General features: G+C 34.2%; 2 protein-coding genes across 12 annotated transcripts in view; one reads left to right on the plus strand and one right to left on the minus strand.

Moving 5' to 3' along the window:
• LOC123677373 (protein Wnt-1) overlaps nt 1-14,543 on the minus strand; it is a 157,929-nt gene extending 143,386 nt beyond the window's left edge. The window contains exons 1-2 of one of the 2 annotated variants that reach the window (XM_045613860.1): nt 14,389-14,543; nt 14,234-14,307 (exon numbers count right to left, since the gene is read on the minus strand). The gene's annotated coding sequence lies outside the window, so the exon portion shown is untranslated. Of the gene's footprint in view, nt 1-14,079; nt 14,171-14,233; nt 14,308-14,388 lie in introns of those variants that run through there. The other variant, XM_045613862.1, reaches the window with a different exon arrangement.
• The window catches only part of LOC123677371 (sodium bicarbonate cotransporter 3), a 66,630-nt gene that overhangs the window by 24,808 nt on the left and 18,194 nt on the right, over nt 1-23,628 (plus strand). For 7 of the 10 annotated variants that reach the window (XR_006747095.1, XM_045613851.1, XM_045613852.1 and 4 more), the window contains exons 2-6: nt 4,940-5,042; nt 9,281-9,406; nt 9,592-9,762; nt 15,471-15,770; nt 19,834-19,929. Coding sequence is in view for 9 of the 10 variants with exons in the window: in XM_045613851.1 (XP_045469807.1) it covers nt 4,955-5,042; nt 9,281-9,406; nt 9,592-9,762; nt 15,471-15,770; nt 19,834-19,929 (781 nt within the window). In the remaining variant the exon portion in view is untranslated. Of the gene's footprint in view, nt 1-3,914; nt 3,936-4,939; nt 5,043-9,280; nt 9,407-9,591; nt 9,763-15,470; nt 15,771-19,833; nt 19,930-23,628 lie in introns of those variants that run through there. The other 3 variants (XM_045613857.1, XM_045613858.1, XM_045613853.1) reach the window with 2 other exon arrangements.

Here is a 23,628-nt window from a genome sequence, read left to right on the forward strand (position 1 = left end):
TTATTCGAATTTTGAGCCGAGTGTGAAGCACTAGGAGAAGAATCATTGGTGAAGATTGAAAATTAAAATAAGTTTCAAAATGGTGAAAGAAATGATCATGAAAATTTCGTGAGGCTATATCATTAGGAGATTAAAACATTCATATTTTGGAGTAATAGTAATTTTTCGGCAACCGTCCGGGAAGTGCTCACTTCCCGGACGCTTTTTCTCTGAGAAAGTAGCATTTCCCGGCCTAGTCCGGAAAGTACGTACTTCCCGGACTAGGCCGGAAAAGAATCATAGAATCCATAGAAACCGAGATAACGGCTGACAGTTCATATGAAATTAGTTGTCTAAAATTTGCATGTTTTTTTATCACAATCGCAATAAAATATGGAAAGCAGCAGCGATAGTGTTATTTTACATGGTTGCCGAAAAAATATTGTACGCAACACGCCCGAAAATGGTTTTTTTGGACTCACAGACTTCCAGGACTCGCTCACGCTCGTCCTGGAATTTTGTCTATTCGTCCAAAAAAACCCTATTTTCCGGACTTGTTACGTAAATTACTATTACGTAACAAGTCCGGAAAAAAGGTTTTTTTTTGACGAATAGACAAAATCTTTGAGTCCGAAAAAACCATTTTCGGGCGTGTTGCGTACAATAATTTTTCGGCAACCGTGTAGAATAACACTATCGTTGCTGCTTTCCATATTTTATTGCGATTGCGATATAAAAACATGCAAATTGTTGAAAACTAATTTCATATGAACTGTCAGCCGTTTTCTCGGTTACCATGGTAATGACCAACTGTATTTATTAAAAATATATCTACTCAGATTTTCATATTCACAATGACACAAACGACGTGATTTTTTTCCGGCCTAGTCCGGGAAGTACGTACTTTCCGGACTAGGCCGGGAAATGCTACTTTCGCAGAGAAAAAGCTTCCGGAAAGTGAGCACTTCCCGGACGGTTACCGAAAAAATTAATTTTTCTACTCGACGATAGCTATTAAGCCCCCTAACGGTAGAGGTATGAACTTCAAAACAATTTCCAGTGTGTTTTCTGGTACACTTTAGTGGTAAAATTCATTATTTCTCGTGCTTTTTCATGAAGTAGCTTTATGTTGAAAGTTTCGAGTTATTCCATGATCACATGGCTTTCACTTTGGAGGTTAATTTCGTGCAAAAATTTTATGAACAGATGCACATCATTAACTTCCTCATTTTCCATCATAAAACCTGAGGAAATTATTGAAAAGTGTGTTCCCAATTGAATATTCGATATTACTAGAATTCAAATGCGAAATACCGACAAACTGTAAATGCAAATTTAATAACCTGAGGAAAATTGAATTGACAACTACGAATCTAAATAATTTGCAAAGAAGTTTAACGGTACCTTTAATAACCCACAGGAAGAAAATGAAATTAAATCTTTCCATTTCATAAAGTTAATGATGTGATATAAAAGTCTGGAAGAGAAGACATTTAATAGTAGTTTATATCGTTTATGATGATGAAAAATGTTTTTTAAGCGCTAGGAAATGGGGTAGGGTAACAGTTTCTATCGAAGCCACGTCGTTTACAACGTAGAAAATATGTTCTACATCTCACGGTAAACGTTCACTAAAACCGTATCCACTAAATTTATTGCATATAAAGAGAGAGTGTTGGTGGCTTGTTTCCTTTGAAAATGACTTCATTTCGGCAAGATGCTCCGAGTTTAAAGAGAGAAAGTACATCTTGGATTTCAACTTGATTTATAGTTGAACACCAAAAATATTTAATTTCATCTAGAATGATTAAAAATCTAATAATGCAATTTATCTGGAAAATGTGCATAAAACTTGATTGTTTCGAGGAGTCTTATAGGACCCACAGGCGAGCAACTTAGTTGTCAACCAAGTTGCCAACTTGTCAAGTTGCGACTAAGTTGCGATTAAGTTGCTCATCTGTGGGCTAGTTGGTTGTTGGTTTTCCAAGTTGCCAACTGGTGTGATATTTCTAAAACTACCAAAATCTACCAATAGATTTCATAGAAATGTGAGAACACTACCAATAAAGTCACGCTGGCGAATGCGTAAGTATCTCGGCGCTCGAGGAATCCCCTTATTTGGTCTAAGCGCGCACGAGATTGCAGAAATAACGGGTGTTTTTTTCGAGGTATATAACTTAAAGTTGGCATTACTGTTCAAGATGGCGACTGATTTAACAGCTGTCAAGTGATTTATTCTCAGTTCGATTTGGCAATTCATCATGAATAGACTCACGCCTGAACAACGCTTGCAAATAGTGCAATTTTATTCCGAAAATAATGGTTCTGTGTTCCCGATTTTCATAATCGAATTTTGTTTAGCGATGAAGCGCACGTCTGGTTGAATGGCTACGTCAACAAACAAAACTGCCGCATTTGGACTGAAATTAATCCTCAAGTGTATGTCGAAACACCGTTACATCCAGAAAAACTGACTGTTTGGTGCGCTTTATGGGCTGGTGGAATCATTGGTCCGTACTTCTTCAAAAACGATGATGGCCAGAACGTTACAGTCAATTGTGATCGGTATAGAGCCATGATTACTAACTTTTTCATTCCTGAATTGAACAACCATGATGTCCAGAAGCTGTAGTTACAACCAGACGGCGCAACATGTCACACAGCTCGTGCCACAATCGATTTATTGAAAGACACGTTTGGTGACCGCCTAATTTCACGTTTTGGACCTGTGAATTGGCCTCCAAGATCTTGTGATTTAACACCACTAGACTACTTTCTGTGGGGCTATGTAAAGTCATTGGTCTATGTGGATAAGCCACAAACCCTTGACCATTTGGAGGGCAACATTCGCCGTGTTATTGCCGATATACGGCCACAAATGTTGGTAAAAGTAATCGAAAATTGGACGTCCATATTGGACTACATCCGAGCCAGCCGTGGCGGTCATATGCCAGAAATCATATTTAAAATGTAATGCCACAAGATTATCTTGCGGATAAATCAAATTCATCTCAATCGAATAATCCATCGTTGTTTTATTGCAATTTAAATTTCTATAGCTCTAAAAAAAACACCCTTTATATGCCGTGCGACGCGTGCATATCAAGCGCAAGTAATATCAAGTAGCTTGATATCAAGTCAAGCAATAAATATCTGAAATCGAGTCAAGCCAAACTCAAGTGTGTAATTTTTCACGAGCTTGATTTTCAAGTCGAGTAGTTAAAAAATCAAGCTACTTGTCTTGATGAATCCCTAAACAATAGCATTTAGCCCTTTGCTTACACGCTTCAAAAAATGAGGAAATAATGTTTAATGAAGAGTTCAAGGAATGGAATCGAAATAAAATTTTCCAAAATGTTTTGAAATGAATTTCACGAGTGAAACTTTCGAAATCAAAGACCATAAATACTTTTTATCACAAAATGCTTCCACTACCTACCGTTGACAGACTCGGAAACAATCAATCGTGAGAAAACAAAGCTTGGGTAATATCTCAGCTGGTTGATAATGAATCAACATTACTTCAAGTGATTATTTATTATTCAGAGTTCCGGTATTTTGTATCCATCTTCCCAAACTTCACCAGCACATGGTCAGGGTCAAACATGAGTACAGTCTATAAAATTAATTTCTCATATTTCAAGTAAATACACCGAGATTGAAGATTGAATTTTCCTTGTCAGTCTGAGAAGAACCAATTTGAACTATCATACCTACTTGATCTTTACGTGTTTCCAATTATTTTGCTATCTGGCTAATTGATATAATTATATCATTTTATATCCCACTGAATTTAGATGAGATTATAAATGGTTTGTTCGAAACTTTTCTTACAATGTGTGGATATGACAAGGTTTTTTTTCTTGGTGTTCCGCTTAGACCAGACGTGTTGAATCGTTAACACATTTGTTGATGATATTTTTAAGCTTGAATGTGAAATAAGTTCCTTGAAATTGGTAAGAATAGATTTATTTAGTTATTTTAGAACCTCAATGCTTAGATATAGTTTCGGCGCGATCTTTATTTTGATTCACTATATTCAAACGATGGAATTGTTCAATAAAAATATCTGACGGTTTAAGAATTTCGAAATTGATGTTTTGAAATGAAAAAGCGAATTGGAATAATTTAGAAAAGTACTGTTGAAAGACTAAAGCTGTAGGTTTTTGTAGGTATATTTTAGTAATTCTCAATAACTAGCTTTCTTAACAGTATACCATGATAATTGATAAAATGCGTTCGCCGTCTTTGGTGCTCATTTCACCACGTTTAAACTCAGCATACCAATCAATGATGGTTGATTTTCCTGGTACAGACCCCGGAAACTCTTCATCAACCCAAGATTTTGCTTCAACTGTATTTTTTCCATTCAAAAAGAAATATTTTATCAGCACACGAAATTCTTTTTTTCCTTCTTTTTCAAATAACAAAAGTAGCTACACTCACAAACCAATGGTAGGACTGCTGTCAAATTTTGACACTTATTGTTTGAAGGTTGGTACTAACTAAATATTATATGGAATTTAATACTAGCACCGCCATCTGTGCATCAGACCGGGGACGTTTCAATCGGCCTAATAAACATTTCAAGGCGATTAAAAGAAACAAAGTTTTCCTTGAACGATTCCAAACGTTCATTAACGATAATAATAAACATAATCTTTGATGTGCTTTTCCCCAGATGCTTGGTTATCTATCTTTCGATATTCAATCCAGTACCTACCGACGTATACCAATTCAAAGTTGACTGAACTCAACATTCCCTGGCAATTATTTATCATATTATATGATGTTTCTGATAAAAACATTTCCTCTATTTTGATATATACAACAATTTGATAACGTAGTTGGTAAATAATAAACGTAACGCTAGACAACATGCATGCACTGGACGCAAATTTATCTTGAATCTGTGTTTACTGTGTTATTGTCATTGAATTTGTGTCTTGTTTGATTGCAGTTTTCATTCTGAAAAATGGACAACAGAGAGCAAGCAGATGATGAAGCTTCTAGGGATCCTGGTGCACATAAATCTTTGGCATTTGACGAGAATGATTTTGAAGGTGAGTAGGAACGGGAAATGGGATTTTAAAAGGGACAGTTTTTCTTGAAATTTTCTTTTTACATATCACGCGTGTATACTAGTGGATGGTACATTCTTTTCTACCAAAACGTTTTATTCTTATGGTTCGAAATGTTGTCTTTTTATGTTGATTGCATATTTGATAGAGATGAGATCATTTATATTTAGATGTTCGTTCATTCATTCGTCAATTTCACCATTGAAAATAGGGATTTACGGCTTGGCTTGATTTTTATGATACTTGGCTTGAGCTTGATTTCAAGTCAAATAGTAGTTTTTCAATCTCAAGTCAAGTATGTATTTATCAAGTACTTGATATTTTGCAGTTTTATTGTGTAGTGTCACATCAATAAAAAAATGATGAAATGAGAAGGAACATTGCAAAAAAACACTTTTATTTATCAAACTTATTGTATAAGAGAATCGAAAACATCAACTTTTTTGAAAAAGAAACATAAAGTAAATCACTATGAATCATAACAAAATAAAAAATTATAAAAAATGAAGTTTCTCAATATTGAGAAACCTCTAGGCTTTGTTTGATTTCATAATTTTCCATCCAGGATCTAAGACACATGAGGCATCTTATAGATTTTTCGTCTAATCTATTGCGGGTTCTTGTTGCTGTAAGATCAGCTCTAGAAAATCGTCTTTCAACAAGAACTGAAGATGCTGGCATTAACACAATATCCTTGGCCATTTTTTCCATGTTTGGAAAGATATTTTTGAAACTACCAAAATGTACCAATAAATTTCATAGAAATGTGAGAAAACTACTAATAAAGTCACATTGGCGAATGCGTCAGTCTCTCGGAGCTCGAAGAATCCCCTTATTCAGTCTAAGCGCGCAAGAGATTGCAGAAATATATGCCGTGCGACTCGTGCATATCAAGCTTAAGTAATATCAAGTAGCTTGATATCAAATCAAGCTATAAATATTTAAAATCAAGTCAAGCCCAACAATTAATATGTTCACGAGCTTGATTTTCAAGTCAAGTAGTTGGTTGAAATGTCAAGCTACTTGGCTTGATGAATCCCTAAATGGATACCACATACACACCTATACAGGATGATCTTTCATACGGCAAAGATTGTCGGTGAGCTAATAAAGCACCCTGTCTGAATACAGTTTTGTCCTCTAAGGATGCAATGAACGAGCGCTCAAAAGCTCCTAACTTCACTGCTTTCATCTTTTTTTCTATATTTTATGGTGCGTATTGAAAATTCGGTGAAAAAATCAGTGCAACTAGGTAATCCATTCTCCCATATCAAGAATCAGATCCATTTATATTTAAATAAACAAGATATCTAATTTCGAATAATCATTGCTAAGATATCATAATATCATTTTATTTGGCTCTGCCTTAAGTATTTATCTTTTATGAGAGATTGCATTTAAGTTGTTGATAGTACTATTCTTTCTGAACATTTCGGGACAAATGAGTTTATTCAAATAAAAAATCTGCATGCTCCATTTGCATCTGTTTAGTGTCATTGCTCGTGTAACACTTCATGTTTACCAATTCCCATGTGTCATCTATCAATCCATCATGACATAATCATTATGCTAAAATGGCGCACATGAAAATTTGCTTCATTCAATCAATTTCGTATACGAGTTATTCCAATATTAATAATTTCTGGTTTTGTTCGATCGTCTTATATTTGGAGGATGTAATCATGCCTAGAATATCGTTCGTTCATGCGAAGGTGAATTTTAGTGAGCAACTCAATTGGCACTAATTCAGCGTAATGCTATCAAGAATGAATTAGGATTATTAGGAACGTTTCAGGGAAATGAGACCCATGAAAATAGAGGTATATGGCCAAGATATCATTGAGCTCTCGTATCCAAAGCTATCGCTCTATCATTTCGTTACAATGTCGGTAATTTTAGAATTTTGAGCCGAGAATGGTCTCAAACGATAAAATTCGATAACTTATTCTTTTGAACGGAATGACCTAGAAACTTCAAATTTTTACGTTTAGGTTCAGGTTTAGATCTCAAATAACGATTCTAGGCTTTAACTTGACTTGACTTCTAGTCAAGTAGTGATTGTTCAATCTCAAGTCAAGTCAAGTATTTATTTATCAAGTATGCACTTGAATCATATCAAGCTACTTGATTTCATCAGTTTTATTGTGTATTGTCACATCAATAAAAACATGATGAAATGAGAATTAACCTTGCAAAGAACATTTTTATTTATTGAACTTATTGTATAAAAGAACCGAAAATATCAACTTTTTTGAAATAGAAACATAAATTAAATCACTATAACTTATAACAAAATAAAAAATAAAAATAATAATAAAATAAAGTTTCTTAAAATTGAGCAACCTCTAGGCTGTGTTTGATTTTATTATTTTCCATCCAGGATTTGAGGCATCTTATAGATTTGCCTAACCTATTACAGGTTTTTGTAACTGTAAGATCAACTCTGGATAATTGTCTTTCAAAAGGAGCTGAAGATTCTGGCGGTGATAAAAAATCCTTGGCCATTTTGGTCAAGTTTGTGAAGATATTTCTGAAACTACCAAAATCTACCGATTGATTTCATAGAAATGTGAGAAAACTACTGATAAAGTCACACTGGCGAATGCCTCAGTCTCTCGGCGCTCGAGGAACCCCTTTATTTAGTCTAATCGCGCACGAGATTGCAGAAATATATGCCGTGCGACGCATGCATATCAAGCTCAAGTAATATCAAGTAGCTTGATATCAAGTCAAGCAATAAAATATCTAAAATCGAGTCAAGTCAAGCTCAAGTATGTAAATTTTCACGAGCCTGATTTTCAAGTCAAGTAGTTGGTTAAAATGCCAAACTACTTGGCTTGATGAAGCCCTAATCTCAAATGCCGCGGTTAAGTTCGTTAATGAGCAGAAATCGACTAGGGGTTCCGTCAATATAGCCATTCGAAATGTTTTTGGGTCATTTCAAAACTGCACATTCAGTCGAGATGAAAATCTGCATGTGACAAATCACCTTTAACCCTCATGCTAAAATTCATGGTGATCGCGCAACCAAAACAATAAAAAATTCAAGAATATCGATAAAAATATAAGCGAAAGGCTCGTAGTGGTTATTCCTCTTAAATAAAATAACAATTTTCAGCTCAGTGCAAAATTTCAATCTAATCAGAACTAGAGTAAATAGGCCATAGAAAATGGCTGAGAAGGCGCTTCACGACGACCAAAATGTGCTTTATGAGCTATTCAAAATGAAACCTCTTATTGGAAATCCTGTATTAATCGTGGATAAGGTTATAAACTTGTCATGGAATAAAAATCATAAAAAGTATGAGGTAGATATTGTATTACGAGGTCTTGAAAAATGTCCAAACATAATACGTTATTGACTTCTAAGCATGAAATCGTTTTTCGAAATACATTTGCATTAACACGTAATTGTTAGATCATTTTCAAAGTCAGTCTTCACTGTTCAATGAACTTGAAAGAGCAATAAGGTCATGAGATATTCAGTACCACTGAGAATAACTAGAGGTATGCGGTGTTTATTTCTTCTCTATTCTACTCGGTTTCAAATATAAAGATCGAGTTATACATTTTTTTCTAGAGAAAAATCAAGGTTGGTCGCATTATGTTATCTGTTTTTGAGTGGCCTTTACTCACAGCCTTAAGTTGGTAGATACTGAATTTGTTCAAGGCAGATGATACGGTTGCATGCAAATGAAACTTTTAACTGAGAACCTTTGTTATAGATATCACTACATTTTGATTATTGAATTTATTAAAATATCACTATTCATTTCCTCAATTCCAAATTAATAGCTTTCTCAATAATTTCCTGAAACCGCAATATTCTTCTCAAATATGTTTACAAACGAGCAGAATGATAAGTTTACAAATCTCCACATCTGTTTTAATTTTGATGTTTCCCAGTTATTCTTTACAATTTAACTCTATTCATCTATCAAAATCATTGTTTTTGGACATTATTTGATTACTCACTTTTATTCAATAATGAATTGGATAAAAATTAATAAATACAAAAATAATGGGTAATGAATGATGAATCAACGAATAAATAAAAATAAAATAAAGAATAAATGAAGGGATCAATGAATGAACAATGAAATAATGAATGAGAAAATCAGTGAAAGAATAATCGATACTTAAATAAGAATCCTCCTGCTATTTCGATACTGATGAATCCTTAAAAGCGACTTTCAATAAAAGTGATTCTATTTTTTCAGGACATAGAGCTCACAGTGTTTTTGTAGGAGTTCACATCCCAATGGAAAGGCGACATTCACATAGAAGACATAAACATCATCACAAAAGCGATAGTAGCAGAGAAGGATCAGAGGATGATCGACCAGGTATATAATATTCCAGAATCCTGTATTCATCGATTCTTCGATATTATTAAATTCAACTCCTGTTATAGTCAGGATAATCCTCTTTTGTACAGGAAAAATTCATTTAAAAGTTTCCACGAAGCCTTTCCACAAACTCCTAAATTTTCAAATTGGAGTTCTTAAACAACAATTCTTTCTCATTACAGTTACTCCACCCTCCCAAAGAGTGCAATTTATACTGGGTGAAGATATCAACGATGACAAACACGAGAGTCATCCCCTGTTTTCTGAAATGGAAGAGCTGGTTGTTGATGGTGAAGAAATGGAATGGAAAGAAACAGCTAGATGGATTAAGTTTGAAGAAGACGTGGAGGAAGGTAAGAGAAGAAAATATTAGTATGTTGATATAAAGGGTGTTTTTTTTTAGAGCTATAGAACTTTAAATAGCAAAAAAACAAGGATGGATCATTCGATTGACATGAATTTTATTTATCCGCAATATAATCTTATGGCATTACATTTTAAATATGATTTCTGGCATATGACCGTGGCTGGCTCGGATGTAGTCCAATTTTCGATGACTTTTTCTAACATTCGTGGCCGTATATCGGCAATAACACGACAAATATTGTCTTCCAAATGGTCAAGGGTTTGTGGCTTATCCGCATAGACCAATGACTTTACATAGCCCCACAGAAAATAGTCTAGCGGTGTTAAATCACAAGATCTTGGAGGCCAATTCACATTTCCAAAACGTGAAATTAGGTGGTCACCAAACGTGTCTTTCAATAAATCGGTTCTGGCACGAGCTGTGTGACATGTTGTGCCGTCTTGTTGGAACTACAGCTCCTGGACATCATGGTTGTTCAATTCAGGAATGAAAAAGTTAGTAATCATGGCTCTATACCGATCACCATTGACTGTAACGTTCTGGCCATCATCGTTTTCGACATACACTTGAGGATAAGCTTCACTCCAAATGCGGCAGTTTTGTGTGTTGAAGTAGCCATTCAACCAGAAGTGCGCTTCATCGCTAAACAAAATTCGCTTATGAAAATCGGTAACAACGGCAATCTCATTTTGCACTATTTGCAAGCGTTGCTCAGGCGTGAGTCTATTCATGATAAATTGCCAAACCAAACTGAGAATAAATCACTTGACAGCTGTTAAATCGGTCGCCATCTTGAACAGTAATGCCAACTTAAAGTTATATACCTCGAAAAAAAACACCCTTTACATACATAGGTTAAGTGAAGCTACATTTTTTATTGTGTGAAAAATGGATACAAACAAGTTTCGTGTATAAAACACTGTTCTTTGATGGGGTAAAATACTGTTCAGCAAAGGAATGGCTTCATAAGTGTTATTTCAACTGTGCTACATCGACAAAGATGGTATGGTTTAAAAATGATTTTACACAAAAAATATTGAAAAATAGGAGAATCATTGAAGTACGTGTATCACTCTTGAATGTGACAATGTTGACAAAGAAAGTTAAATTCTCAAAAAAAAATGTATTGTCACTGGTTAGGCTCAGCACTTATTCAGTGAAGTTTTATCACCTACAAGATGCAAGATCGTTATAACTAGGAAAACTGAAAGAAAACCCAACTCTCTTCTTTGATTAAAAATGAACTCCCTTAGCTTCCTCGTCCAATGAAACTTCGCCTTCCGTATGTCACATGTGTCTACTATTGTAGTTCTAATTTTCTCCACAGAGTAGAAATTTATATGAGTTCGTGCTTGGAATATAGACGAAACGCACGCTAAGGGAGACATTCAGTTGGAATAGTAAAGATCTACTACATCTGATACCTTTCAGAACAAATAAACAGGGTAGCATCTTAGAGATGACACGTGAAGAATTATAGAAATGAAAACAAGCTTAAATTTGTAGGAAGAGGAGTATAACATAGCAATCTTAAATTTTGCCAGAAAAAATTCTCGATTGCATAGAGTTATAAACATAGATAGAGTATACGCAATTTTTACATGTCCCCAACATGGTTAGATTACGTTGTCGGATTGTGATATATTTTCAAATCCACAATTTTACTATATCGTTATGAATCTATATTATATTGAATGAAATATATTTATTTGAGTGATTTCCGATTAAATATGCAAATTTAAAATTTGGGATCTGATATTTCTCCTAATTGTCGAATTTATATTATTATTATTTTTTTCTGTATCTACCTGCTGAAATCCAAGGTTTTGCAACTTTTGCTCTCCTAGTGTCATCGGTTGTTTCACGACGTTTGGCGCTCTTGAAGTATGTTTTCCGAATTTCTGATATATTTAGGTATTCATCTCAATATGTTTTGTGTTGATATGAAACATTGATTCACTATGGGACATATGAAGTGCGCTCTTTGAGGAGAATCTTGCAAAATGAGTGAAATATCGTATCACTGATATGTTTTCATTTCCGCACGCTTCATGCCAAATTTGATATTTCATGTTGGGGACAAAATTTGCTTACTGAAAATGATATATGCTCCCTCTATCTTTGTTTATTACTCTGAGGAAAATACTGAAAAGCAACAAATTTGAATATTACAATCGAGAAATTTTATCTTCTTGAATTTTATCTCGAGTATATAGAATTTGACGTAACTACCCATTTCACGAGAAATTAGGAAAAAAGAAGGTACCCAACATGATTATGTTTGAAATTTCCAAGAAAACAAAAATTCTAAAGAAAAACTGAATTTTGAAATATCAAATTCTAGTTGTAGATATTGCTTTAAGGAATGTGCACTCGAATGCCCCTTAATTTTAATTGACTCTTATTTTGGCCAGTGCTGAAATGACAAATGTTCCCTATAGAACATCAGAATTATCTTCATGGGTTACGGTCACCTCGTTAATAATAATTTTCTACTCAGCAAACCTGGGTTTTCGTTTACACTCCCTCAATATCGACAGTTGATCTAGAACGACGCACACGATTTTGATGCTTCACATCACTAAATTCGCCCCCACAGCTCAAATTTTCCACCGGTTTCATTATTGCTGGTCGAGAAGGTGGCTTCACGTTAAACCAAAAATGCTTTAGTTTTGCGAATTGTCACTGCGAAATTTTTACCTTTTTTTTAGTGAATTTCAACAGTTTAAATGCATTGCTGAAGCATGTATCGTTCCATTTCTAGAGATGGCTTAGTATTTACTTGTCAAATGTCAAAAGATGACAGCTTTAAAAGTGACAGCTGCCCAGATAGCAGGCTATTCAAAATAAAACCACTCATTGGAGAATCCTTTATAATGAATCCTCATCTTTGCATTTTCTCAGACAGCTAATTTCTTCGCACTCGCTAATCTGTTAGCCTTCGAGGTATCCTGATTAATTCAATTATCTCAATCACCAATGTCCTCATGGCAGAAAGTTCGAACGCCTAGCAACTTGAAATTTAATTACAGTTCCGAAAGTTTCAGCTGTTATTATTGGTCTCAATTCAGAATGTGGGCGAAATAATTTTAGCATCCCTATAATTCCACAGAATATTGAATAAGTTCATACTGAAATTATGAACTCCTCGAACTTCACAACATACATACCTTGCAAAATTGATAATTTGATTGTTTCTCGTAGTTTATATACACTGCGCAAAAAAATTAACGCGTATTCTGAAAATCTCAATTTTAATGAAAGTTAACTCTACATTGACTTTATAACTTATTTTTTATATTCTCTCAGGAAGGTTTCGAACGAAACAAGACACATTGAATGGAAGAAAAATTCAGGATTTCACCGAATCTTATGTGAAAGAAAAGAAATAAACAATTTTCAAAATACTGGAATGCTGATAAGTGATTTAATACTTTGTATTTCCACCCCTTGCGTTAATTACAGCTTGGCAACGACGGTTCATACTCAAAATGAGTGATCTTAAAATGTTCTGATCTAATCCTTCCCAGATTTCTCTGAGTTGGATTCCTAAGTCATTAAGAGTAGCTGGATGATTTTCTGCACTTCTCAGCCTTCTATTGAGGTTGTCCCAAACCTGCTCAATCGGATTGAGATCTGGACTTCTTGCTGGCCATTCCATTCGAGAGACTTCAACCTCTTCAAGGTACTCCTGAACGATGCGCGCACGATGGGGTCTGACATTATCGTCCATAAAAATGAAATTTACACCAATGTATGGGGCAAATGGCACTACATGCTCTTAAAGAATGTTCCTTATATACCTATCAGCATTCATAGCTCCATTATCAACGACCACTAGGCCTGTGCGAGCAGTCAAAGATATTCCACCCCATACCATAATCGATCCTCCCCCGAAACCAGTAGTGTTCAGGAAATTGCACTGAGCATATCTTTCATGTGGACGTCTGTATACAAGAGAACGTCGATCACAATGGTAGAGGCAGAATCTAGACTCATCTGTGAAGAGAACTCTTTCCCAATCAGCACAGTGTATATGAATGTGTGAGCTCTCAAATGCTCCTAACTTCTTATCAGTACTTTCCTTATTTCACAGATCTATATGTAGAAATTTGCCCTAATAAGCAATTATAATCTTACTAGAATGCTAAGAGACTTTTCTGGAAAAATAATAATATTCGAGGAAACCGCAGAAATTTTTTGCTTCCATATATCTTTTACTGCATTGTTCCTCTTTGAGAACAAAAACAAATAAAGGATCAATTATTATAAAAACTAACATCACTCGTGTTGATAACCTTACCTTACGTTCAGAGATTTGATAATATTCCTCCAAGTGTATAGTAATTTTGGCACCAACGAACCAAACTTGTATGTACAATATGCGCTCGAGGATTTGCAATATTCAAGGATTAAAGTGGTCTGCTAATTTACCGAACATAAATCCAATTACGTACCTGTGGGATTATGTATCCATAGCTGTTAGGGAGAGAATTGTCCAATCTAGAAATAGCCAGGAGTTTGCCATAACCTGAAAAATTCGTAGAGATTTTTTTGGATGTTATCGTATTTACAATCGGTTGACTAGCCAAAATTGATTCCCACTACTCACCTCTCAAAAAAACAAGAAGTTCAGACGATCTATTTTTTAGTTGAGTCACATTCGAAATCATTTACTTTCAATCACAGATTGATTTCACATTAATTCAAAACTGTCATAGGCAACCGAACATAGAAAGAAGTATTCCACAGCATTCTGAATAATGCCTCAACATCAGAGTAATAAAATAATGTTTATTATGTCACTCTGTGGTCACAACTTTACTGAAATGTGTTTCATATTTTCAATTTAAGGTCTGTGTACTCTCAATACTTCACTATGTAATTCCATAGAAGAAATAATTCAAATCAAAGCATCGCTGTCAAATTTATTTATATGATTTCAATCAGAATCATGATTTTGCCGATAAGAGTAAATAAAAATGAATTACGAAGAAAATTTATCTTTGATAACTTCAAATGTGGAAGAAACTGCTCAAGCAGCATTCTCTAGTTTGCTACCCGAAAAGAACCGAAATTTGTACGAGAGAACTTACCTACTCAGATTCATAGGGAGAAAAATGTTCTGCACCATTCTGAGTCAGTATTATTGGTATACTTCAAAGGCATTGCAGAACAGAGGCTTCTAGTAACTTTATGGCCCTATACTGAAAGCAACTTAGAATATAAAAATAATATTGATATCGGTATATAACCCAAAAAAATTGAAAATGCTCAAAAAGAACATATGAGAGAGTAAATAGCGAATGATCTTGATGGCGAAGGTAAATATAAAATGGAATCAAAATAATCGTTCAACCTATTCTCATCATTACATCAAAATATAAATGAATATAATAACTCAGTATCAATATTTGATTTGAAGGTCGAAAAAAACTTGTCCTTTGCCTCAATAAACATAACCAAGTGTAACTAGCGTCTTCTATCAACAATGTTGAATTATAGTTAATTTCCAAGAAGTAGAGACCGAGTCAAACCAATTATTGTGAAAATGAAAATCCAAATGTACACTGCCGGCATCTCAGAAACAATCAGTATTTGTATAAGGCATGTTGCGATCAAAATTATCATATTTTGTAGTTTAAAACCTACAGTTCAAAGATTGAAAATTCTTGATGAATAATTTTTTTACAGGTGGAAATAGATGGTCAAAACCTCACGTTGGCACATTGTCTCTACATTCCCTCTTTGAGCTCCGCAGTTTGATTTTAAACGGAACAGTCATCTTGGACATGGATGCCTCATCAATCGAACACATAGCAGATCTAGTACTGGATCACATGGTCAACAACAACTCACTGGCCTCAGATAAAAAAATGCAAGTGAAAGAAGCGCTATTGAAAAGACACCGACACCAACATCAAAGAAAAGATCACGTGTTGCCGATTATCAGATCTTTTACCGATATCGGAAGAAACTATTCATCGTCCAGAAGTGAGTTATATTAACATTTAACATTTTAGGTTGTCTATTTTGCAGGTTTGTATTGGTGAGAACTGACAAATTGAGTATTTGTACGTGATTTCCAATTGTTTGGCAGATAATCCTCACTTTATCGATTTTACTGGTCCGAGAGCTGAGCTTTGTTGCATAACATCGGAGTACAGCGATAAATGTGTCGACGATGAACTGAATCAATATTCCATTTTATACCTTTTAGCATTTTGTATCGCTTCAGATGTTCGTTACGCTGCTGATGAGTCTACCGAAGCGTTGTGATCACTTTTAGGATGAAGCAAGGTTTTTTTCCGATTTGAAAATTCCTACTCGCCAAATGCATTTCAGTCCATTATGAACAACTAAAGGGTGTAACATGAGTAGTTGACCATAGCCTAATGGTGAATGCAGGTAGAGATTCACGGCTTGGCTTGATATTCAAGCTCAAGCAGATTGAGCTTGAAATCAACTCAAGTTCAAGTCAAGTAGAAGTTTTTCAATGTTAAGTCAAATATTTATTTATTTAGTATTTGACTCAACATTGAAAAACTACTACTTGACTGGAACTTGAGTTGTTTTCAAGCTACTTGAGCTTGAGCCAAGTAGCTTGAATATCAAGCCAAACCGTGAATTCCTAAATGCAGGTCATCCAGGCCTTTCAACAAAGTAGCTAGAAAAAAACGTGTATCTATAGTCTCATGCTTTGTGATTAGGGATTCATTAAGCCAAGTAGCTTGACATTTTAACCAACTACTTGATTTGAAAATAAAGCTCGTGAAAAATAATATACTTGAGCTTGACTTGACTTGATTTTAGATATTTATTGTTTGACTTGATATTAAGCTACTTGATATTACTTGAGCTTGATATGCACGCGTCGCACGGCATATATTTCTGCAATGTCGTGCGCGCTTAGACTAAATAAGGGGATTCCTCGAGCGCCGAGAGACTGAAGCATTCGCCAGTGTGACTTTATCAGTAGTTTTCTCACATTTCTATGAAATCTATTGGTAGATTTTGGTAGTTTCAGAAATATCTCCACAAACTTGGCCAAAATGGTCAAGGATTTTTTATAAACGCCAGCATCTTCAGCTTCAGTTGAAAGACAATTTTCCAGAGCTGCTCTTACAGTTACAAAAACCCGCAATAGGTTAAGCGACAAATCTATAAGATGCCCATGGGCGCCCGCAGGGGGGGGCCAGGGGGGCCATGGCCCCCCCTGAGATTTTGAATGCCTCATTTTTCAGCACAACACCCTCAATATTACTTTCTCAATCCAAAGGGCAAGGAAAAAAGGAAAGTAATAGATTCACAACTATTTTCCGGTTTTCAATGGAATTACATACTATACATATAATCCATAATCGGCAGAGGTATTTTTTGAATTGAAAACAACAAAAAACATCACCTACCTCGATGATAATTCGCCATTTTTGATTTCTCTAGCAATTTTGCTAATCGTTTCTTTCTGAAGTCGTTCACACTTGGTTTCTTTTTTTCTCAGACAGTATTACCTACAATGAATTCCGCGATTTCTTCGACACCGATGAACAATGCGTAAGTAATATAGCTGATTCTCACATTCACAATCGATCGAATACCTATCACATCACAAAAAACAAAGGGCGGTTCATTTAGCATTTATCAGTAAGTAGTTTCGAATTAAGAATTTAAGTTAGTAATTTTCCATAATATGTGGAATGTGTAAACAACTTCTACGTAATTTGAAGTGTTGTTTTTCGTCTTTATGAAATACATTCCATCCCTCATTCAATTAGGGTAATAGGCAATGCTGCTTATATTGGTTGGGTTGCCATGTGTTATTTATTGAACATTCGACTAAGTGAAGACGGTTTGGAGATTATTGCAGGGAATGTTGATAAACGCAGCAAAGCGGACCAACCTCATGTTGTTTTTAAGAATTAAAACCATATTTTTTCAGAAATATGAATTAGCGGCCACTAACTGGGCTAAATTGCCGCCCATCGAAAAGAGGCTCCTGAAACAGTCACTTCACTTTACTTGGATATCAAATCAAGACGAGAATCTCTAGTGCGAAACGGGCGTTCAAAAAACTTGATAAATAAATAATACTTGACTTGAAAAACTACAACTTGACTCGAACTTAACCTGAACTTGACAAGATTTCAAGTCAGGCTGTGAATCTCTAGTGCGAAACGAGCGTTTGAAAAACCGCACGAATCTGCTATTTTTCCACATTTTTCGATTCGAAATTTGATCACGTAAATCCGCGATACTCTGAGTGGCGTTCGCATTTCTACTCACGACTCAGTCATCCATTTCATCACTACCTATTAGCGGAATCAATTTCTTCGGAATTTTTATTTCGTCACGCGCCACCACTTGCTGCTAATCCTATTTCGAAGCCTCCTTTTCTTTCGGTGAGAAGATCGTATCTTTGGAAGTTCTACAAGTGTATAAATTAAGAGGAGAGTGGAAAAAGGCCTCGTTAATTTAAGGTTCAGACTGTAGGGCGAACAACGAACGTTTTGTCAAAGAACTCGGGGGAGATTTCGCTAGTAATTGACATTTCGAAGAATTATCTTCTTTCGGAATCGGGGACATCGAGACCGGAAAAATATTTCTTTCCTCCTAACTGGCATTAATTTTGTTCTGGAGAAAACCGGAGATGATGAAACAACTTAAAACTTTGGAATTATACAGATGTCAAATCTGTATTTTATTCATTGTATTATGTAAATCAGCAGGCTTATTTGAAATTATTTAATGAAGGTCTTCTTGGGCGTCCCTTGTAGGTTAATTTTAAATCGTCTAGTAAATTTGTTTCTTCTATGCTATGGGAGTAAGTAATATTTAGAGTCATGTTTCGTGATATTTTGATTGTTAAGTGGACAATAATAACCGATCATTATTTTCCACATCTTCTGGCAATCAAAATCACAAATAGGGATTCACGGCTTGGCTTGATTGTCAAGCTACTAGACTACTATACTTGTCGCCAAAATTGCTCTCGCTGGCCCTGCTTGGCTTGACTTGAAATCAAGTCAAGTTCCAGTCAAGTCGTAGTTGATACTTCATTTTTAGCACTTTTGTTATATAGCGAACACATTAATAACAAAATGATGAAATGATGAGAGAAAACCTTGCACCTTATTTATGAAACTCACAGAATAAAAGAACCAAAAATATCAACTCTATTGAAATGGAAACAAAGATAAAATCAAGCTCAAGTTATATCAAGTAGGTCGATACCAAGTCAAGCAATGAATATCTCAAATCAAGTCAAGCCAAGAGTCAAGTATGTAATTTGTCACGAGCTTGATTTACAAGTCAAGTAGTTGATTAAAATATCAAGCTCCTTGACTTGATGAATCCCTATTTCGCACCATCATTTCGTAATTTCTCTAAGTTTAGAATTTTGTGCCAGAAATGCTCTCAAAAGATAGGAGGATTGTTTTGACAAATTTGAGAATTCAATGATATCGTTAGGTCTCTCCATTAAGTCCCCAATAGTGTTATTGTCCTCATTTTCGAAGAAATATAGATCAATAATGCATCCGCTCCAAAAACTTCATTGCATTGGCAAATCTTAAAATTTATAGAGAATGTTTGTAGGGACAATTATTGAAGAAATCTTAGATAAGTAGCTAATATAAGCTGAAAAATTGTGCCATTTGAATTTTTTTTTCTCAAACTATCACAAACTTTTATCGTTTAAAATGATTATATAACAGTTCAAAAACTGGAATAATACAAAATTCACTTTGTTTGCAAAGTGAAAAACATTTCACTCTTATCATTTTTATTTATTTCCTCTGCACATCGTGATGATGCTGCAAATCATTATATTATAACTTACTTCAAAGATCTAGAAAACAAAATGAACATAAATCTAATTATATCTATAATTATCCTCATCATAAAAACCAGTTTTGTAGTAGAAAAGGTAAGATGAATTAATAATATCAAAATCATATGCAATTTGTCAGTTCTTTCCGATATTGATATTGAAATTACTACTAATTAATAACAGAGTTATAATTTGTGTGCATGAACTAGATCATAATTCAATTTTCAGAAAAAGGAAAAACAGGAACCAAGAAGAAAAAACCTCGAATTGTGGAACTAGATAATAAAGAATTGAAGAGAAACGGTTCTTATATTGCAGTACCAGGTCAGAAAAAGACCTAGATAGCTTTGGGTATGGTGGAGGGTCATTTTAGCTCATTCTCGCATATTCACTACTAACAATTATAGAATGCATTCAGAATTACATTTATAACCAAGCAAATTCGATAAAAAATGTCTGGAGATCTCCCAATATAGCCATTGAATAAAATTGATGATGAACTATTTCTGAAGAGATATTACTTTAATACTCAATGATTCAAAGGTCGAATATAGACAATATGAACACTATGAAAGTGTTCTATTTGAGAAAATACAAGCAGAAAATAAGAACATTCCAGTGAATTTCAAACCCATCTTGTATTAATAATTTTTTATGGCATATAACATATTGCTATTCGATTACCTAACTATTAACAATAGCGCTTCAAAAATGAATCCCTGTCCAGAGAGTCCTAATATTTAAAAATATTTTTGATAGCTAATCATATGGTTCAGAATTTCGATTCAAAATTACCAATAATATTTTAATTGTTCTGGACACTTGAAATTTAATCATGGAAATAAGGTTATATTTCTACAGAGTGATTCCAAGTAAGTACGAATTTTTTCAAGAGGTGAATCTATCGAAAATTTGAGGAATCTTTCATGTCTAAACAGAATCTCTTAAGCCTTTCCTTGAAAAGTGAGAAAAAACATTTTTATATTTTTCTTGATATTGCAGGATAGTTAGAGGAATGGCATTATGTGTGCTTATTTTTGTAAATAACGAGTAATTGCAATAAATTCCTGTATTGTGTATGGATAGAATATGATGAATGCCATTCTTCAGACCAGTCTGAAATTTCAAAAAAATATTTCCGCATTTTCAGCAAGGTGTAATTTTTCAAAGAAGTACTTTCGTTTACATGAAAATCGCCTTTAGTTATCGACAAAAATTCACCATCTAAAAACTATCGTATTCAGTTGATAACCCATGTAGCTACATTTTAAAAAACAAGAGAGAAAAATTTATGTCACTAGAATTGAAAATGAATATTTGGGAAAATGTTTTGTAGAGGTAGAGGAAATCCACTGTATACCAAAACTTTTGAGCTCAGTGTATTTGAAATCATAATGCAATAAACCATACGACTGGAGGGATTGAGGTTTTCTAATATCGTGAAATTGATTGAAAGAGAAGAGAGAGCTTGGGAATTCTTAAAAGCCTTTTACCCGGTGAACCGTAGAAAGCACTGAGAGGAAAATTTCTGCACTTCAGGTATCTCGAGTTCCAAACACATCAAAGGATTCAGTAGAATTTTCACACGGATTATGAATATCTACGTGAAATGAGTATTCTCGCTTAATTTGTGAAACAGTTTTTTCTCTAAGGTGGAAAGATTGCAGTTAAATGAAGTTTTCAACTTTAATGTGATCAATCTGGAAATTGTAATGTTTTTTGAGAAAGTCGACGAATTCAATTATTTAAAAGATTATGTTCATCTCCCAGAGATTTGCGTTCAAACACGGTTTTTCGAACTTTCTAGGATAAAAAATAATCCGAAAAATAAGGATTGTAAAAATAAATGTGTTCACTCAGAATTTCATATTGATCACAGCATCAAAACCAGAGAAAATTTAAGAAGATTATCAAAAAATACTCAATATTTCTGTGACAGCTTATCTGAATACATCACAAATATGCCTGCAGAATAGAGAGATCGATCAGGAACAGACCTAAGGTCTAATATAAGAAGAATGATAAGAATATGTAGATATAAAACGAGGGTTTCAAGCATGATGCATTTTTGTTGTTGTTTGCTTCATCAGAACCAAAAATATTCAAGTAGAATATTGAAAAATACGCTCTATTTCGGTAACATCAAATTTCAATCAAATTTAATAAGTTGAAATTAAGTCGTATGTAGTAGTTTCCATTGGATGCATTTTTGAAAATAATTTTATGAAACAAACTACATTTTTTTTCGAAGTTCTGTGAGCCCTAGAAAAGTCAATTTTGAGGCACCTGAGAACTTCAAAGATACGATTGTTATCTATTCTATTTAATAACATTAGACGAAAATATTTTATGTGGTAAAAAATCAATCTTGTTAATAAAAATAATTATAAATTATACATATTTCTCCACAGCCCAGTATTCTACACATGTTCAAGGTTTTACAACATGGGTTACTCTGCATGATGCTGGCAAAGGTCAGAATTGACAGAGTGATGCTCAGAACGTGAAAACAAATTCACTTCAGTAGTTTTCAATGGTTAGCATGTTGGTATTTTTGAGAAATTTGAGCAAAACGTAGATTTATGAATATCACTGCTATACTCATTCAAAAGTTTTTATTTTTATTCCGATTTTAAATCTACCTGTCAAAGAAGAATTTTTCGGACCCATAGCTGAAGCATTGAAATACTTTACGTAAAGTAACAGAAGAACAAGGTAACAAAGGTTTTACAGAACCTAACTTCATTTGTACAATAGTACAAGATCTGATCTTTCGAGGAAAGTTTAACTTTTTAATCCCAAATCTCTCCTCGTTAAGATATCCAAAAAAAATCCGAGGAAGTTCAGATGCCTCCTCAATCAATAATTTATCGAGTAATATTCAATATTATGTTTTATGAAGATCTTGGTCTTATTCAATCACATCTAATTATACATCTAGGATGTACAAGATAACTCGATTTTTCCTTTGAACCCTTTTTTGTTGGTTTCAAGCTTTTTTCATTTTCACTGAATGGCTCCATTGATTATATCCTAAAATAAACCACCAGTGATAAACCTTAATGATAAATTCAATGACTTTTCTTAAATTAATTCGCAGCTATGTTTTGATGTCCTCTTTTATAGCTTTCATTCTGTGGGTCTTGATGTTATTAGCAACCACGATCATAAAAACTCAATTCCAAGTGAGTAAACATTACGAACTGGAAAAAACTAACTAATCCACCTGCAAACAAAATGACCTGTTTCTCAAAACAGGAGAACTCATGACAGAAACAATTTTTCTCACTGCAAATGTGGATTTCACGCTTAGGTGATCTGTATTCTGTCAGCGTAGGATCCAGGGGTTCAGGTCACCTCAATTTTTCTCCGACATGTAAGGCTTATAGGTAGAACAAGATGAAAAATCTGGAAATCTTTTAGCTCCATGTACCTACTTGTCTAGAATTTTGTTGACCATTCGATCTTACGGTAGATACCTAAATTGACATCCAGCAGGAAGTATTTTATGAGTTTATTTGAAAAATCATTCTCTGTCATTTCTTTATATTCATGCTACTACCAACATTTTTTACCTAGGAAACTACTGAAGTAATTCTTTCCATGATTTTTCGATCAATTTCTTTTCAGATTTCTATCTCAACGTATAATATGCATGTTTATGCTAATGTCTTAAGAAATCTTCCAACAATATACTTTCAGCTACTATCTATTTTATAATATCACGATATTTCTGATGATTACAAATATATGAATTATAGAACACTATTTTTTACTTGAGCACGTATGTATCTAATGAATTCCTTCAGAGTAAAAATACACAAGCCACTTTTACACATGTACACAATGGGAAATTCTCAATTTAGGTTATTACTTCAAATTCAATCTTGAACTTAAGTAATATGAGTTAATTCCATGATTTTTCAAATTATCCATAGAAACTATTCAGATTCAGTTTTCAAAAATGGTAGAATTGCTTCGTTACGTCTGCACAAAGTGACAACAGTGCTAAATGGAAAGCTT

The sequence above is a fragment of the Harmonia axyridis genome, chromosome 4 (assembly GCF_914767665.1).
Source record: "Harmonia axyridis chromosome 4, icHarAxyr1.1, whole genome shotgun sequence".
NCBI classification, from domain to species: domain Eukaryota; kingdom Metazoa; phylum Arthropoda; class Insecta; order Coleoptera; family Coccinellidae; genus Harmonia; species Harmonia axyridis.